Here is a 13833-nt window from a genome sequence, read left to right as displayed (position 1 = left end):
TATGCCACGTGTGATTTTATCAATATGGAGGTAAATTGCACAGCCGACAAGCACAATGACAAGGTGGAAGATAGTGATTTCACTGAAGAGGAAAGTGGCAGTTGCCATTGATGACTGACTGCCTTTTTTGGTTGCTGGGTAAAAATTGTGATTTTTTTTTGCAATAGGCACAATTTTTTAGGGTTAGGGTTAGGGTTTTTTAGGGTTACACAACATTTATCTCTGTATTCTGCTAGGTCAAAGTCAATTGGATGTTTATGTTTGGTTGATCATATATTGTGATTGTATTATGGTATGGATCGTTCTGTAATGCTGTTGTTGCTGGTTGAGCCTCATCAGAAATGGTGCATTCTGCTGAATAGAAAATTGTAATTTCCAACAGTGAATATAGATGTAATATAGATGTAAAATCTATGATTGACAAGAGAAATGCAAATTATACAGTCTTTGGAGACAAACTGTTGATGATGCACCCAAATGGAATTTGCCTCACATTCTCTAATAAAGGTTCTTACTTATGCTAATATTAAACAAACTAGCTTGAAATAGTGATGTATCAAATGCCTCCATGAGATGATATTATGGATTAGATGCAGTTTATTAATAATGCGCATTCATAACTAGCTAGCATTTAGAATTTGGTTAAACATTCAAAGAACTTTTTGTCATACTGGCATAATTAGATGTGGAATTTCATGAAATTTGCTGTCAGATCGGAGCTTAACCCATTTTGACCCCACTGTAAGAAAGCTCTAGATCAATGTGACCTCTAGAGCAATTACAAATAAATGTAAAAAGATATTTATCATACAACTATGATTCCTGTGATCTGTAAGCTCTACAATTTGAAACGCAATATGATACAAACAAAGAGTTATCAGGATTTACCGTATTGGCCCGAATATAAGACGGTGTTTTTTGCGTTGAAATAAGACTGAAAAAGTGGGGGTCGTCTTATAATCAGGGTCGTCTTATATTCGGGCCAATACGGTACTGTGCACATAGGTCAAATAAGCAAAGCATACAGAGAAGATAGGCATGGGTAACTTTGCAGAATTACAGGTATATCATTCCTGCAGTCGCAATTGCATGGATTGTTTAACCTTGGCACACATTCTCTTGTGGAAAACACAAAAAGAAATAACTGAAAATTCAGAAACAGAACACCTTCTGGCAAATCTTTACTCTTTAAGTGTCGAAGTCATCCAGCATTTTCTGTGTAACCTTCAGGCTGTCTCGATCAGTTGGCAATTGGGATATTATCAAAACCCAAGCCTATAATCTGCAAGAATGCCTCAGAAATTGGGAGGTTAAATGTCAAATGCTTAAAAATTTGTTTTTCCACTTCACAAATTCTCAATTTGTGGGATGCTGCTTTTCCAAAAGAAATGTTAGGTGACCTCAGGTCACCAGTCTCTCAATGACAAAACTGAGTATTCAACCAACCACCCAACCAACCATTATCGTATTCATTCAATACTTCACACATAATTTGAAGGACAGTATTTTTTTTCCTCATATTATCTGTTTTTTTTGCTTTCAAAAATGCAATTAAAAGTCAGGTAATGAAAATGTTTTCAACTCACTAACTTGAATCAGAATAGGTGATACCTTTGAGTCAAAATAAAAAGGGGATAACAACGATACAGTATCCTCTGAGTATACATTTATAGAAAATGAATCTGCCGCACAGGAAAAACTGCAAAACATACACTTGAAAACCATCACTCTCATCGTTCTCACTGACAATACACTGAAACACAAGGAACCTCCCAATCCTATTAATCCACTCAGCCACTCAATGTCAAGTCCACCGTCTGTGCATCCTTCTGGCTAACTGACCCAGGCCCCACCCACCTTGACCCTGACCCTGACAACACAACACAACCACAATCTCCAGAGCAGGCCCCTAAATGATGGCGGCAATGGAGCCATGCGACAAAAAGCAATGCCTGACAATTATTAAACTGAATGGGTGAAAGTACATAAATTTAACTAAAGTGTCAAAAATATTTTAATAATGCAATATGTAATTGAAACCCAATAAAATAAAATCTGTTTAGACCTTTGATACATTCTAAAGTGGAGTCAGTATTAATACAGTGTGTTATGAATTGTTGCTTTAACATTCATATATTAAGTAGCAGTATTGTCTTTCGTAAATGATTAGTTAAAAATCTCATTTTCAACATTTAACTTCCAATTAACCATTTTTCCCCTATAGGAAAAGACCCGTTTTTCTTGATGGTGAATTTTTCTTGAATTTTAAACTAACTAAAAAATTTAAAACTTGAATTTGAATTTCAAAAACATAAATAAAACAAATATTTTTAGACAATAATAGTCAAAAATAATGTAAAGCCACTCATGCTAATCAAGCTTATACAGAATTAACAGCAGATTCAGTTACAAGAAGAAATACACAACAATTGCAGCGAACCCCAGTGGCTCAATTACAGCCCATCCCAGAACACCTTTTGACCATTGCCCCCTGCTAAAAAATAAGCAGTCAGACAATGTTTCCTACCACTCCCTGCTGTTGCCTGGTCTGACCAACGGACCCATGGGTGTGGACAGCATGGATTGTCCAAGGACTTGAACTTGAGACGTGACACAACATCCAGGCTGGGCATGGACAGATGAAAGAAAAGAATAGGGGGGCAATAGGTCACTTGCATATGAATCACCAGGGCAGCAGCAAAGGGAGGGTTTGGGTTAAAGGTCAACCCCCAATGTTCAAGGGTCCCTGGCAGAACGCTCCCTAACTGAAGAGAAGACAAAAGACATGGAGAGGGGTTTGGATCCCTGCTGCTCAAGCCTTCACCAGGAAGGAGGAGGAAGGAGAAATTACCACACCCATATATATAAGTGGACACACACACACACACACACACACACACACACACACACACACACACACACACACACACACACACACACACACACAAGCATATGCACTATGCAAACACTCTGGATCACGTGTGCCAAGACACACAAATGGATACATATACACAAAAACCATGCCACATGTCACATAGGTAAGCACACAATTTACATTTCTGTCAATATTTTAACAGACATGACTTCAAATACTAACATTTGGCCATGCCACAGTGATGTGCACACTGTGTTTACTCATGAATGAAATTATGATCAGGCAACAATTCATACTGTGTGTTCAAACTGTCCCATCGCTCGGAGGCCACCGTATTGATTTGGGTCACATGATCATCTTGAGAACAAATTTCAATCTCAGCAATCTCAGGGTTTATATTGCAATAATTACTAATAGAACTACCAACTGAAGAGAAAGAGGAAGCCGATCAAAAGCTGCATGTAATAAATGGTTGATATTTTCATGCAGCTCATACAGATGCTGTGACTGTGACAGGGACTCTGGCTCTAAGGGGGCAATGAAAATCCAAAATGATCAGCACCATTCTGCAAACAACCTGCTGAAGATACAGAAGAACAACCCCAGAAGAACATTTTAGGATGGCTCGTCATGCACTTATTATGGGTTATTATGACAGGGTCAATAAAATATGCAGTGCTAAAGGAAATTCTTTGTTATTTAGGGTTAGGGTGCTACTGGGTGCCTGTATGAGTTACCAACCAACTGCGTTGTCCATCCTCAGCAAGTGCTGAAAACAGCTCAGCACATGCATGTGTGTGTATGCACATGTATGTGTGTGGATGTGTGTGTGTAAAACATGACAATCGTCACTGATGATCCCTCTCTCCCTCAGGCAAACACCAGTCAGTGAGATATTGACATGGATACCAGCTGTGTGTGTACCTGTACCCAGATAGTGATAGGCATGGAACTGCAGTCCCCATGTTTAAGCTGCTGTGTTGCTGAGCTGCTATCACGGCTGCAGTGCTGAGACTTAGCGATAGGAGGATTGGGGCAGGCCGTTTCAAACCCCCAGAGAGTGAAAAGGGAGTGTGCTGAGCCTAAATGCAGAATCTCCTTAGTTTCCATCCCCAAGGGACACACACACACAGGGCTATTTTCATGGAAAGAATCATGCCACCAAGCAGACAACGGATTTACCATATTCATACCACGCTTTAGAGAGGAGGGGGGGGGGGGGGGGGGGAGGAGGAGGAGGATCTTCACCTGTCCCATTTCGCTGTTATGTCTACACTGGGCTGCATCAGCTAGCACAGCCAATGAAACCCCGAGGGGAAGCCATTAAGGAGAGCCTCACTCACTCCCAACATTTCTTTCCCTCACCCCCTGTTTCTTCCTGCCTCCCTACCTTTTTTATATGAAGCAAAGGGCCTCCCTCATTCATTCAATATACCAGCTAATAAGGCAGAATGGTTCAGTCAAGGCCAAAGCTAAAATCCAGCAATATAACCTACCTCTATGTGCAAGCGACAGGAATAAAATAACGGGGGATGGGGGCAGCTATGTCCAAAAGCGTGGCCCCTGATGAAAGATGTCCCTCCTAAAAAGGAACACTGACATATATATTGCTGCTGTTGCCAGTATAGAATGAGCCTGAACAGCTTCATATCAAAGCCTCCGATTGAAATACTGGGAAAGCCTGCAAGAGGACTCTGTGTTCATACATGTCATAGGTGTGACGTATGTATGAGCCTGTGGCTGAAAATATTTGTTTAAATATCTGTATGGAATAATGTCTCTGTATGTATGTATTTATTGTGTGGACTGTGAAAGATCAGAGGGACACGTTGTAGGCTAACGGTTTCTTATAGATTATGAAGAGATTAATGAGACGTTTACAATCCTCTCCAAGACAGATTCAGATTGAGGTACAAGAGGAGAAGTAGTGCACAACGCAGGAGGAGGAACAGATGATGGAGGTAGGGAGGAGCTCCTAGTACAACCGATTAATTTCATTTCTGGACTCTGCTGAAGGAAAAGTAATGAGAACAGTAAAAGGGATAAAGGAAATTGAGGCGCAGTTCTAAACAGGAGAGTTGAGAGGAGCTATAAAAGAGTAAAGAGATTGTTTTGATTCATTTATTTGAGGAAGTGTTCTATGTGTGAGAAATTGGACCCATTAAGATGATTATATGTTCAGAAGTGCTTCTGAGTAAGTCTGACCAGATTGCAATAAGATCCTGTAGATTACACAGAGGACCACTTTTAGAAATGAATACAAGCGTATACAGTCTCTAAAGGTGTCTTTTTTCTGGACGTTTATGCAAAAATAAGTCATTTCATCATTCATTCCCATCCTAATCATATCTTTTTTTCTCTTAAATCATTCAGTTTGAGAATGTGAACCTGGTGTTCTTACATGTGAAATTGCATTGTTTCCATGACTCAAACGCCTTTTTTAGGTTAAGAATGTGTAATAACACCACAATAACGAGGACCCACACACACTGTGTGTTTTTTCATTCTGCCACAATTCTGCCACTTGGAAGTTGGAGAAAACTAATGTGATATCACTTTTGGAGAAAAAAACATCTAAGATCTTAAAACTTTTACTGATGTGAGCGGATGTGGAGATGGTCAGACAGCAGATGCAGCTTTTTATGGGGGGGGGGCTGGTATCTGCTTGGATATTTGTTGTTCAAATTCTCCAGGTAAAGAAGAACCCTTAATGGGCCGTTATTGAATTACCACTCTACAATCATCGTTCTGCTCGGTGCGTTCGGTAGAGTTTTAAAAGCAGGTAAAAATACTAATACTAATAATGTTTTGAGTTGTGCCAGCAGGGTGGTGAAACCATCTGAAAGCACTTGAGCTTAATATGGCGAAAGCAAATCTGGGTGAAAATGAGTCACTAGGACTGTGTATATATGTACAACATTTGTATGTGTCTGTGTTTCTGTGTGAGTACTGTGGGTGGGAGGTTGCTGAGTACAGCAGACTGAAGCACTAACCAGAGCACTCAAATTTATTAAAAAGCAACCCCCCCCAAAAAAATAACCTCCTCCTCTCTACCTCAGTCCTCTATTGTTGTCACTTTACTTGTGTCTGTGCATAGCATCCCCAACAACACACATCCACACACACACACACACGCACGTACGTACGCACGCACACACACACACACGTGTGCACACAACTGATATTATGCCTTTCCACAAAAAAGTCATTACTGGTTCCTCAATAGGATGGATAACAGGAAAGGAGGGGTCAAGAGTGGAAAGGAAGGATGTTGTGTCCCAATGTAAAGTAACCCCTCCCTCATCCCCCATATGTTCTGTTTCTTTTCCTTTCATATCCCCTTTCCATCTACCCCACAATCCTCATCATCATAACTCTTGGCTACAAAATTAAATTGGTGGGTCTAAATCTCCCCTCTTGCCCTTAAAATTGTGCCGACCACTGGCTAAAGGGATGAACTGGTGTAAGCAGGAGACAAAAGAGATGGAATCCAATCCAACTAACCCCACTTTTATCATCCCGTTTTATTAGCTAAATGTATCTACACAGGAAATAAAGAACAACAGATCAGAGCATGCAACTGTCACGTTAGCTCTCATTTTTTCACTCAATATAACCTACGTTTGCAAGCATAAAGTCACCTTCTAGTGAATGATGTTTTAAAATTGTTCACCAGAAAAATGCATGGAAACACAAAGTCACAAGGCTGTCATCTGTGCTGTCTGAGCAAACTAATGAGAAGTAGTGTCGAAAGTGGCTTATTTGTACTTTCACAGAAAGCTAAAGTCAGATTACACACTGGTTTTATTATTTTATCACCTTACAAAGGAATACTGAATATGAATATCTGCAGAAAGAGGAGAAAGGTGCCACAAAAACCTTTTACCTCTTAAGCTCAACTACTGGAGATAAGGCATATGTCAATACAATAATGATCTTTTACAAAATATTTCTGACACTAGGCAAACACAGAAAACATTTAGATCCATGCCACTTCCATGCCAGACAAGAACTAAATTAATCCTGATATGTGGCTTTAAAATCTACACAAATGATTTTTACCTGCTCCATCTTTACTTCCTGGTTGCTCCTGATCCACAACTTTCAGCCTGACAGTCAGAGGAACAATCTGATACAACTGTAAAATGCAGTATGAGATAAGAACTGTTGATTAAAACCACACACACACACACACACACACACACACACACACACACACACACACACACACACACACCACACACACACACACACACACACACACACAGAGTGTAAAACCTAATTATTCTGCCATGACCTCAGACCAGGCAGAAATCATGTGAACAGCCTTCGGGTCTTTCTTGCTCAAATCTCTTTCTGCCTTACAGTTGGAAATGTGCTGGGGCCAAAGCAGGGAGTAACAGTGATGGAGGTGGTAAAAGGAGAATGGTGAGGGTTGTAAAGACAAGGAATGTGAGAGGAATGAATGGGCATAGTGTTCTTTATAGCACGAGTGTGCTCTAAGGAGAGAGTGTATGGATGGACACCTTGTCAGAGAAAGAGTCGGCATTTATTTAGGGGGTCACACTAAAAAAAACTGTCCTGTGTGACCACTATTTATTATTTAGGTGGGCTCTTAAATAGTCACATACACAAGTGGACGCACGCGTGCACGCACACACACACACACACACACACAAGGTGAGGCATCAAAAAAACACCATTCTTCAGGCCCATATTGAGAAGTTAGCCCATCATTTGCACACTGAGATACCTGAACATTCTACATATATGGCAATAAACAAGGACCAACACACACTTTTCTATACGATTGGTGATTACAGACTGAAAGAAAGTGAGAAACAGACAAACACACCAATTTATCTCCTAATGGTCTTTGTGACCATCAAGAGCTCAAGACAATGATGACTCTCCAGTGTGTGTGTGTGTGTGTGAGGGGGGGGGGGGGGGGGGGGGTGTATGTGTGAGAAAGAGAGTGTGTGTTTACCTAGTTTCCTCTCTTTCTATATGGGTGTCTAATGGTCTATGGATGTTTCCACGGTAACAATGAGAGTCTGAACTGCAACACGTTAAATGGCAGCGAAAGGGAAGCACAGTTTAGATGACCATTCGTCCAAGGGTAAATTTTTACTTATTATCACCTCAGCAGGAGGTAGCCAAGGACACAAGGTATGTGTTTGAGGATTCACTGCTGCAAGTGCACCTCCGAAAAAGCAACTGCAAAATTATCCACATTAGTTTTGTTAAATAGGCCTCAATTTAAAATAACTGCCTGTAATGATTGAATTAATAAAGTAAGTAAAAAGCCTGTCATATAACACTGCTTTAATTTTTTTTTTTTTTACCTTTACTGCCATCAGCTGAGAAATTGTCCTTTTATACAGAGGAGGTAAAATAAATTAATCTGATTATAACATATTTATGAATAAAGTGTTTAAATATAGATAACATATATTTTTAAAATTTACATCTGTATTATATATAAAAAAAGTTGATATCAGACTTTTTCCTCTTTACTTCTTAGCTCTCCTATTTGAAACTACACCATAAATATCTCCACATAAATATCACCCCCCTCAATGCATGCCAGAAATTTAATTTCTACCTTAATCAAATCATGTACAATATATGATAATAAGCATTTTATTTCTGTCAGTTTTCTATTGATTATGGCAATAACAAAAATCACACATTTCTGATGTATTCAACTTGGACTCTGGTCTTTGTTACAGCAATTCAGTTTTCTAAAGTAGTTTTCATGTCAATGGCCAGTTTCGAGGATTAATACATAAGTATTATAACATTCCTGTACTTCAGACAGCAACAATATAAAAAATACATTCTTTGTGTGTGTGTGTGTGTGTGTGTGTAGGTGTGTTTGCATGCACATGGGGGGACAAGTAGTTGATTCATTATTATATGTTGAGGTCAGGTATAGATCTGTCTGGTGTTTATGTGGAAACCACAAGCAGCTCATAGCTGCGCATTGTGTGAGTGGTTTTAACCTTCCACCACTATTGATTAGGCAGCCCCGACGACTCGCCGTCTACCAGATTGGTGTGCATATCAGAATGTATGGAGAGATTGACTGAATATCTGTTTCGACATCATTCTGGATGTGTAGGAACTCGACAGTGCACGTGAATGTCCTCATGGATCTGATTTAAAAGGGGGCAGCATTCTTGGTGAGTCCCGGTGCTAACGTGATTGCGAATGACAAAGCGTCCAGGAGGGTTTGTTAGCTCCATAATGGGGAATCAATAGACACAACACAGATGTCAATACAACATGCTTTATTGCGTTAAGCTACCTCACCCCCCACCCTGGGCTCAGCACACAAACACACTTCTATCTTTGTGAGGACTTTCAAAGCCATAATACATTCCCCCAGCTCCATGCTCTAATCTTAACCGTCCCAACTAAATGCCTAATCTTAATGCTAGCCTAAACCTAATTCTTACTTCAAGCTTAAAACCATATCTTAAACCTCAGTCCTTTGAAGTTTTGAGACATGGTTTTCATGTCAAATTTTCAAGTCAAAATGTCAAAATGTTTGGAACGCATGTATTGGTACTCAATATGTTGCAAGTACAAGAACACACACACACACACACACACACACACACACACACACACACACAACACACAAACACGCGCACACACACACACACACACCATACACTTATATCACACTTGGTTTTAAACTTTAGAATATAACATCCACAGCATTAATGTCCGGAGAAAAAAACTTTTAGCAGGAAGAAACATTGAGCCTGACCAGGCTCGTGTATGGCAGGGGACCCCCTGCTGATGGCTGGTCAGGTAAAGGAAGAGGAGATCAGGGCAGAAGAAAGGAAGAGGAACAGAAACATGTCATACATGCTAAAATGGAGGGGGGTTAGTGTAGCTATAGGGTCAGCGATGCCTGACAACACATGATGAACTGGAGAATATCAACTCATAAGTAGGCAGCTTACTCTCCCTTTCCATTTAATAGTGTATACGTGCATTTGGACAATGAAAGTATCACGTAGACAACAGTATTCCAGGAGGATTTCACAATGGTGGCCATAAAAACACCAGTTCTATTTCCTTTGCTGTGGTGCAGGAAGTTAATTCAGGAAGACTATTTCAACCCATTTTGTACATGAGACGAATTTACCCCTCTTATGGTCTTCTAATTGACTGTTAAAAAGTTCAGCAGGATGAAAATGTAATTAAACTACTGCAACTGCTGGCAATCAATTGAATAAATGAATCAGTGCGTAAGATTTTCTACAACCCTCAATACATCGACAAATTCTATCTAGCAAGTGTTGTTTTATTGTGCTGAGGTGAGGCCAGTTGTCTTACAGTAGCATTAAAGAGAGGAACCGACAAAAACCATAAGCTGTCAGTTCAGAGCCGCTGTAAAGCCAGTGTCTGCTAACGTCTGCTGTTTAGGGCCAATCTCTCCCCTCTGACACTAAACCTTACACTTCCATCCTGTTCACACACACACACACACACACACACACACACACACACACACACACCACACACACACACATACACACACACGTGCATGTAAGCACACACATGGACCCCCCCACACACACACACACACACACAGGTAATCATATGGATGCACACCTGGTCAAAGGTGTGGATCGGAGAGAGAGAGAGAGAGGAGAGAGAGAGAGAGAGGAGAGAGAGAGAGAGAGAGAGAGAGAGAGAGAGAATTGTGGGTAACAGACTTAGCTAAAGTGGCTTATGTGAGAGGGCCAAACCACACCAGGAAAATCCAATTCAACAAGCTGCTGGTCCACCGGGGAACAACAGAGAGGGAGCAGAGTTTGCATTTTACTGAAAAGACTCTGGTGTCAAGTGAATCCTTCACAGAAATGAAAGAGAATGTGAAACAGAGGAGATTCTTTCTCTCAAGAGATTACAAATAAAAGAATGAGAAAAAAAGAGGGAGAAGAGGAAAGAGGAAGAGGAAATAAGGGGCGAATGCTGGCCTTTGCTCTGCTACCAAGTTTATTTCTCCCTTTTGTGTCAATTGCTTATCCCGCCAATGTGTTAAAAAGGTCAATAACAGGTGGAGTCTGGACACATGGAGGCAGGGGAAGCAGCAGATACATGGATAACGTGGAGAAAATCAGCTCGTTTTAGGCTTTCTCCTCCTGTAATGACTCACTATTTTCCAAATCAATTTATCAATCTATGCATCCATTAATACATTCATAAATAATAATTGAATGAACAGTATGTTTCATGTTCCAAATTTGAGCAAAATACTGTATATAGTTAATACATGGAAAATGATAAACAATACATTAGTAATATTGTAATTCTCTTCTATATGCATGCATTTTGATCACGAATGCTGACAAATGTGGCCATATTGTAATTTATTTCATATATTCCCTTTCTTTGTCTAACTTGATGACAGTTTCTTGTTAGTTCTGCTATAAACCCACCAACAGTTTCACATTCACAAAATTGAAACATACATTCGCTCTAAGAAAACATCCACCTCCACCAGCTCTTCTTCTTATTCTCTTTCATAAGGGACAACACACACACACACACAAACACACACACACACACACACACACACCACACACACACACACACACAGATGGATATTTTTAATTAAACCCTCCACTTTTTACTCCTGGACAATAACTGATACTTGCAAATGCAAGATTTTGGAATTTCTGACAGTGTGATGTTGTGTGATAGGTGCAAATTCTCTGAGCCAGAAAGAAAAATCCAACTAATTTCCTTAATATGTTGTTGTTAGTTAATGTCAAAAATGTGCTCTGCTGCTGGTGTTTTCCTTCACAAATAATGATCAATTTTAAGTTAGATGGTTCAATGACAAATCCACAAGACTGATCAATAAGATCAATAAGGTTTGATCAATGGATGACCATGAATATTCGCCCCTAAACTGACCGAGACTGAAGGAGAGGAAAGCAGTGAGGAGAGAAGTCAGATGGGATGGAGGTGGAGATGAGGAGAGAGTGCGGCACGCTGTGACAGATGCTAATGAGCCATTTTTAAATGCATGTAAGTTTTCTAATTTATTGTCACCATATATTCAGTCAATATTAGCAGGGATAAAGGGAATTTGCAATAAATGCAACTTGCAGATATTTTACACATTTTTCCTCCAAACAAAACAACTTTTCAGGCGTTTTTCACGGCAAAACCCGATAGTGTGAAGCAAATCACAGATAAATCCCATAGATAAAGACATGAAAGGCCAAATCTAGCAGCTCCAAGATGACTTCCACTAATGGAAATTGTGTGAGTAATATAAATACATACAACTTGTTCTTTATCTCTTTTTTAAAGTTAATTTCTCATAGATTCTTATATGAAATCCCTGTAGACTGCTGGAGAGATGATTTTTTGTGGTTTAGTTGTTGACACCTGGAGGTGGGGGAGCAACTTACCGGGGCTGGATCGCGGAGCCAGCGAGGACTTGAGTTTCCAAGCGCTGAAGTCGGACGCTGATCTCTGAAAGACGAAGGGGACCGGCAGGGGGACAAACATGGTCCTCTGTCGATCTGAGGGCCGTTGGGTTTCACTTTATTTCGTTCTTTATCCGTCGTTTGTCTTGGTCGGTCTTTGGCCTTTTCCCGTTTTTTTTCTGGCGCTCTGCGTGGGAAGCTCTGCTGGTTTAAAATTGGTCTTTGGCTTTTAGGACTGGGTTCCGACTTATTCTTTTCAGGGTCACATCTCTCTTTCTATTATTTCTTGAGATCTGGGACACAGATGAGTGATGCAGGTACTCGTGTCAAACGCGCAGTGATGTGCAGAAGATGCAATCCCAGTTTTATTTGTTTGTTTTTTTGGAATCGCATCTAAAACTAAAACTAGAGCTGAAAAGAGGCTGGATGAGGCTTCATGTAAATGTCAGCTGCTCTCCGCTGGTTACAACACTGACACAAATAGACTCCATTTATTCGGACAGCTGTGCGCAGCTCGCAGTGGCTCCTCTCTATTCGACCGGCGGGATTTGCTTTGGTTTAGCTTTTGGAAAAATGATTCATCCCGTTACGCTGAAAAGTGGATAAACAGTCCGGTGGCGAATGTTTTCTACACTGTCCACTAACGGCAGACTTCCTTCTTTTTTTTTTGGTTCCAGTGAAGATGTGGTTAATAGCTGGCTGCGCTGCGGGGAAAATACATGGAGGAGAAAACCCCAAAACACCACGTAGTTTAAAAAGAAACCAGAAATAATGAAATAAAAAGTAATGCAGGCACCTCCTGTCTGACTTTCGCTCCTCCCTCTTCGCCCGTCGTTGTTTCTGTCTCCTCTTTATCTACCGTGGCATTTCTATTAAAACAAACTCAATAGACGGATAAATGAGTGGATCCATGGCCGTGGACATACACCTGCCCTCTGCTGTCCTCCCTCGGAACGCTGCGCAGCGCGGCGAGGAAAGCGCTTCTGCTTTTTCTGGGAAGTATTTTCTTTGGCTCCTCTCCGCCATCCGCTGATGCCCCCCTCTATCTTCCTCTCCAGCCTCTGTCTCCGTATGTGTGTTTCCGTGCGTGTGCACGCGTGTTCCTGCTTCCCTTCGCTTATTTGTGGAAGCCGGTCCGACACCGCGCAAACCTGAAAACACTTTGGTGGAGAGAAGCTCTCTGGACAGACGGCAGATACGCAGCACCCCTCCTCTTTTGCACCCCCTCACCCCTTTTTCCCGACCCCTCATCCCACCCCTCACATCATCAGATGAAGCATGAACGTATATGCACATTAATAGCGTAGAAAACAATGTGGGTGAGTAAAATATCTCATCCATAAGGCATATTCAGATACCCTCTTTCTTGCTATTTCAAACGTCGCACGGATCGCACACAGATCCATTGTATTGATCTTCTGATCACTTCATTATAAAGCCAATGATCACATCATCGTCAGCCTCGGAAAAATCGATCAGCTCTTCACAGCGTGC

The 13833-nt window shown here is 40.8% G+C and overlaps 1 protein-coding gene across 1 annotated transcript in view; it reads right to left on the bottom strand.

Annotated features, from left to right (window-relative positions):
- The window catches only part of LOC130527820 (POU domain, class 2, transcription factor 2-like), a 39836-nt gene extending 26256 nt beyond the window's left edge, over window positions 1-13580 (bottom strand). Inside the window, exon 1 of the mRNA XM_057036595.1 lies at window positions 12322-13580. Within this exon, the coding sequence (XP_056892575.1) occupies window positions 12322-12421 (100 nt within the window). The 5' untranslated portion in view covers window positions 12422-13580. The remainder of the gene's footprint in view (window positions 1-12321) is intronic.
- Between the last annotated feature and the right edge of the window lie 253 nt (window positions 13581-13833).

This window comes from Takifugu flavidus, chromosome 6 (assembly GCF_003711565.1).
Source record: "Takifugu flavidus isolate HTHZ2018 chromosome 6, ASM371156v2, whole genome shotgun sequence".
Classification (NCBI taxonomy): domain Eukaryota; kingdom Metazoa; phylum Chordata; class Actinopteri; order Tetraodontiformes; family Tetraodontidae; genus Takifugu; species Takifugu flavidus.
The sequence above is the reverse complement of the archived record's forward strand: the minus strand, read 5'-3'. Positions and strand labels throughout refer to the sequence as shown.